Source organism: Clupea harengus, chromosome 8 (assembly GCF_900700415.2).
Source record: "Clupea harengus chromosome 8, Ch_v2.0.2, whole genome shotgun sequence".
Classification (NCBI taxonomy): domain Eukaryota; kingdom Metazoa; phylum Chordata; class Actinopteri; order Clupeiformes; family Clupeidae; genus Clupea; species Clupea harengus.
The window spans coordinates 29,495,457-29,501,562 of NC_045159.1; the positions used below are offsets into that span (position 1 = coordinate 29,495,457).

Below are 6,106 nucleotides of genomic sequence, written 5' to 3' on the forward strand. Positions count from 1 at the left end.
GAGTGCAGAACGCTCCCCACTCACAGGACGAGAGCACAGAACGCTCCCCAGATCACAGGGAGACATTCCAGAACGCTCCCCGCTCCCCGGTCCCCTCCAGTGGAGTGCAGAACGCTCCCCACTCACAGGACGAGAGCACAGAACGCTCCCCAGATCACAGGGAGACATTCCAGAACGCTCCCCGCTCCCCGGTCCCCTCCAGTGGAGTGCAGAACGCTCCCCAGTCCCTTCTGGTGGAGTGCAGAACGCTCCCCGGTCCCTAGATCACAGGGAGAGAGCACATAACGCTCCCCAGTCCCTAGATCACAGGGAGAGAGCACAGAACGCTCCCCAGTCCCTAGATCACAGGAAGAGTGCAGAACGCTCCCCAGTCCCTAGATCACAGGGAGAGAGCACTGCACTAATCCCAGATAAAGGTTAAAACATCTGTTTACAAATGTCTTGTGTTCAATTCCACCATTATTTTTTTTGTGTTTGGTTGTCCTGCATTTATTGGGGGAATTAACACATAAGATGTAAAAGTTTTATGATGCAGAATAAACTGGTGAGGGGTGACAATGGATAGTATTCATACTTTACTGCTTGCTCTATTGACCAGGTGATCCATTGCAGCGGTTATCTGAAGATCCGCCAGTATGTGATGGACATGACCATCTATGACTCCTGTTACCAGATCATAGGTCTGGTGGCAGTCGGTCACTCACTGCCTCCGAGTGGCATCACTGAGATAAAGCTGCACAGCAACATGTTCATGTTCCGAGCTAGTCTAGATCTGAAGCTCATCTTTCTTGACAGCAGGTAAGTCCGTCAATCCACACATCCACACATCCATACACACAACCATGCTCTATAGAAACGTACAAAACATAGAAAACTTTCTGCAAATACTCCATTCATCTAGTTTTGAATTGCAGGGTTGCTGAACTAACAGGCTATGAGCCTCAGGATCTGATTGAGAAGACCTTATATCACCACGTCCACGGGTGTGACGTGTTCCATCTTCGCTTCGCGCACCACATCTGTGAGTGCACCCAGTATGGAAATGTTTTAGAAACACATTTATGGTTGGATTAATGTTTTAGAAACGTATTTATGGTTGTTTTAATGTTTTAGAAACACATTTATGGTTGGACTAATGTTTTAGAAACATATTTATAGTTGTTTTAGAAACGTATTAATGGTTGTATTTACTTTGAGCTGTTCATTGCCCATGAACTTCTAATGTAGTTATATATTTAGGCTCAGCAAAGGTAGACTATTTTTACCTGACACATCAGTTAACTACTGTGTTGCACTTCTTTAGTCAGTTTAGTAAGACTATGATATTTTTAATTGTGTGCAATAATTTGCATATATAAATAAAGGCAACACAATAAATCGACTGTACACAAAAGGGTTTCAACATGAGGCATCAACATGAGGTTTTCCTCTGAATTCCTGTTTCTTCTGAATGTATTCAATATAATTTGACACTTTATTCTATTCTCGCTATTGAGAATTATTAGCATGCCTGTACTCAAAGTAAGCATGTATCATTTCTTCATCAAGCAAGCAGACGCTCGTGAAATCACACTGGATATTTATGCTACTCTCTGACAGTGCTGGTGAAAGGACAAGTCACCACCAAGTACTACCGGATGCTCTCCAAGCACGGAGGATGGGTGTGGGTGCAGAGCTATGCCACTATTGTACACAACAGCCGCTCGTCACGGCCCCACTGCATCGTCAGTGTCAACTATGTGTTAACGTGAGTGTTGGTATTAACACAGGTGCATAGTCATCTTTCATCTGTATGTGTTAACGTGAGTGTTGGTATTAACACAGGTGCATAGTCATCTTTCATCTGTATGTGTTAACGTGAGTGTTGGTATTAACACAGGTGCATAGTCATCTTTCATCTGTATGTGTTAAGCTCGTACATACATCAGTTAGCCAGCTTCAGCAGGGTCTTCACCAGGGATGTATGACATGCTTTCCCATACTGTTGTCATGATTAGGATGTTCTGTATGTGGGCCTTCACAGGGAGATTGAATATAAAGACCTCCAGCTCTCCCAGGACCAGACCAGGGCCATCAAACCAGCAGTCACCTACAAGAGCGCCCTCACGTCCTCACAGGACACCCGGAAACAGCTCAAAACCAAAGCAGTCAAGATCAAAGCCAAGCTGAAGATGTCTCCTTACCCTCAGGTTAGATTGCCTCTCCTCAGATGTCTGATGTCATGTTCATTTTGTACCAAGAGTAAACATGTCAGCTTGATGATGTTTGATGGACAAGCGCTAATTAATGAGTACTGAATGGACTTGTATTGTTATAGTATGCTGTTCACTGAATTTAACATGAGCACTGTTGCCACAAACATACATTACAGTATTATTTTTCTCCAGAAGGCAACTTCAATTTTGTCCTCAGATTAGAGAAGCCATCAGTGACATTGCGGTGGTTGTTTTGTTTTCTTCTCTTCTCTTAGCCAAATCCATCTTTTCATTCTGACTCCAAACTGGAGTGCTCCTCTCAGCCTGGCTGGAAGGAGAGTCCCCCATACAGCCTCATCTCCTGCCAGGAGCAGAGCTCCGTGTCCGAGGCTGCTGCGGAGGTGCTGTGTGCTCCCACCTATGGCCTCCCGCTCCCGTACCCCTACGGGCACTTTCCCCCAGACAGCCCCGCGTTTGCGGTGAGGAAGCTGCGTCCAGCCCAGAGCTCCGCCGGCCAGGCCACGCGACACTTATTGAGTTCCCTGCAGACCCGCGCCGACGGCCACTGGAACGGCACCAACCCGTGTTCATCCCACTCCATGAAGAGCCACCACAACCACACCTTGAGTCCCTCCCCAGGGCCCTGCAACAGCACATATGCAGGTACTATGTCCAAAAGGTGTCCTCGTCTGTCCAGAGATTTGACACACGCTTGCTTACCTGTCCTGAGAGTGAACAAGTAATGAGGTAGAGGTCATGGTATGTCTTGCTATGAAGCTAACAGAAGTTCTCTTGTGTGACAGTATTTGTGATTTGTGATTGTGTTGCTATTTCTCCATATTCTTGGCATAATGATGAGTGGTCTTATATTAACAATTGTTAAGGACATTTTCAAGAATTTGCTAAAATGTATGATTTTGTCCTTACATGGTGATTTGGTTATGTTTTATGGAAGATCTGTTTGACTCAATGGAAGACTACGGAGAAGCTGTACCTTTAAGCCTGAGATGCATATTGTGTGTTGATGAGGAGGAGGAGGAAACTCAACACACATGGGGAACTATAACTCAACACTGCTCTCCATCTACTGATTTATACTGATCTCTTTCTGGGATGACTTCAGTTCCATCCCCACCATCATTCCACACTCAAAGCCCTGCAGGCACTGTGCATTTATTAAGTCTATTAGACATCCCTTTGGCAGGCCTGAAGTTCAATAAACATGACAGTTGGATCCTTTGACAGTTACAAAAGACATCATTGGAGCACAGTCTCACAGGAAAGAAAGAGCTCTTCAGAATGGCCAGCCTAAAAAATAAGCTGTTGTATGAAGCCAAATCTAAACCGATAGCCCCAAACAGAAAATAAGCTGTTGTATGATACACAATCTAAATCGAGAGCCCCAAACAGAAAATAAGCTGTTGTATGAAGCCAAATCTAAACCGAGAGCCCCAAAACATAAAATAAGCTGTTGTATGAAGCCCAGTCTAAATCGAGAGCCCCAAACACGGAGGTAGCTTGAGCTTCTGACTAGCGCTTAACTTGCACTTCAGCAGTTACATTCCTGCACTTCTTTTTCCTTTTTTCTAGGTCGTTGTTTTCTAATTCTCATGTAAAGTAGTATTTATTGTTACACCATGCTTTTTATTGCTCTTAGCTTGACTGTTCTCTCCCTTGTACGTCGCTTTGGACAAAAGCGTCTGCTAAATGACTAAATGTAAAATGTAAATGTAAATGTTCTGTGATGAGTGAAGAACAGTCCCAGAGTCTGTGCAAGTGATTCAACTGCCAATGTGTTTGTGCCAAGTGGAACCTGAAAGTGGATTCACACATATATACACACTAAAACGATGGCAAACACTTCATACAGAAGTCAGTGTGTGGCATAATAAAAGCTTTTGCAAACGATTACGTGGATAAGATCTGAAATGTCTCATTAGCTCTCTTCTGTTTAGGGCTTGGAAGTTTTACCAGAAAATGATGAGAGTTCTGTGCTGAAAGGGAGCCGTAACTCTGTGTCTGCTGCTTCACTCAGCACATACTTTTCCCTGATGTCACCAGTTACAATTCAGTTGCTTTAACGTCCCCATATCATTTTCAACTGCAGGGCCAACAGCAAGCAGGAGATACATCAGTGAACCAATTCATGAGGGCTATTCCAGCTGCTCCACGTCCAGACCTAACAGTGGGTTGAAGGAAGAGCCTTATGAAAAACCCCCTCAGCACGTCACGAAAGAAGGCAGCAAGATGCCCTTTAGTCGAGACGATCCCAAGGATTCCCTGGACGTTGCAGAGAGGGTTCATCCGTGCGCCATGTTCAGCGGTGCCGCCATGCTTGCCAAGGCCAGCTGTGAACAGGCTCGCCCCCTCCACGGCCTGGGCCTGGGCCAGCACCTCCCCATGCAGGTGATGCTGGAGCAGAGGAGGAGGCTGTGTATGAGGGAGTCGTCCTACGCCCAGCGCTCAGACCACCCCGGGCTGCTGGAGCACGTGGCGGACGGCGGCGGCGGCGGGGGGGACCGGGAGACCCCAAAGCTGGTGGAACAGTGTGGAGCGGAGGAGAAGCGGATGCTTATGGGGATGGGGATGGGCCTGGGGGGCCAGACCCCCTATGTGTCTCTGAACCTCCACCACGTCCTCGCCAAACACAGCTCCTCCTTCCAAGGACCGGCAGCGTACACACTGGGCCATTTAACGGACAATTACAACTACAGAGGGGAAGAGATCAACCCGTACCTCTACCGAGGCCAAAGCCCAGCCTCCAGCTCCTCGCCCGAGAGCCACAGGGAGATCCCTCATTACATCGGCACATCGGTCATCATCACCAATGAGAGGTAACAAGCCCAAGGGGTCAAAGGGCGGACCGCAGGACACTGAGAGAGAGAGCGAGAGCGAGAGAGAGACCCTCATTGCTTTCAGCATCTGACTGACACCTTAATCCCACAAACACACACATGTGAGACTCTTGCAGGGGGCAGCATGCAATTTCAGGTTTATTGAATATATATTTTTTCATACTTTTGAGCTGGCATATGAAATGTGTCAGCAAATTGTAGTCAAAATCTGCTTTTGTACAGATTTGCAAATTTGGTCAAATTTCTAATCACAAATTGAGTCCATACTCGACAATGAGCTGTATCTTAGAGAGCAATCATTTAAAACATTTATATTGCTTTTTTTCTTTTTTTTTTTACCATAATTTTGCATGTTTTAAATACAGCTAACTCAAATTTCTAAATTCAGTTGACGCTGCAAGCTTGAAATGTTTTTTTGTCTGGTTCTTTAAAACATCCCAACACAGTGAAAAGAAATCATCAAAAGGGTCTGACACGGTTGCCTGGAGAAATGAGTGAATAAAAGGCATTGAAATAATGGTCAGTTGTAGCACGGGGTGAGATGTACAAACAAGGACACAGAACAACAACACTACTCTGCCATGATGATGACACAGGGTGTCAACAGGAGGCCGGCAGAGGATCTCTTGTTGCCTAACAACCAGCTCTCTCAATGCTTCAAATTAACAAGACTTAAAGCTGGTCATTCAATTATGAGTCTTTCTCAATGCAGTAAAGGTAACGTGTGTATTTATTCTTGTGAAACACATAGCAATTTGCTTATTTATAATGCAAAACAATTGTCTCGTGTATAAATAAAGCATTCATTTTTCTCTGAGAACTTGAAATTTAAAAGGAGTACTTTGCTTTAAACTGGAATAAATATGTGAAATGGCTTTCACGTCTGTACAAATCATTTTCACTCCTGTGTATAGTTCTGGCTAGTATTTTCATATGAAAATCAAACTTACCTGTTGTCTGGTAATTCTGATCCGAGGCTTCATTTTAGAGCACGTTAGGCCTATGACCTACATGAGCCACGGAAGGCAGCATTAGTGTGAGGGAGAACACCTACCA

The 6,106-nt window shown here is 45.2% G+C and overlaps 1 protein-coding gene across 1 annotated transcript in view; it reads left to right on the top strand.

The window, feature by feature from the left end:
* Nucleotides 1-6,095, top strand: part of sim2 (SIM bHLH transcription factor 2) — a 20,710-nt gene extending 14,615 nt beyond the window's left edge. Inside the window, exons 6-12 of the mRNA XM_031571260.2 lie at nt 599-798; nt 915-1,021; nt 1,600-1,747; nt 2,024-2,294; nt 2,471-2,858; nt 3,151-3,185; nt 4,257-6,095. Coding sequence (XP_031427120.2) covers nt 599-798; nt 915-1,021; nt 1,600-1,747; nt 2,024-2,294; nt 2,471-2,858; nt 3,151-3,185; nt 4,257-5,033 — 1,926 coding nt within the window. The 3' untranslated portion in view covers nt 5,034-6,095. The remainder of the gene's footprint in view (nt 1-598; nt 799-914; nt 1,022-1,599; nt 1,748-2,023; nt 2,295-2,470; nt 2,859-3,150; nt 3,186-4,256) is intronic.
* Nucleotides 6,096-6,106: the final 11 nt, after the last annotated feature.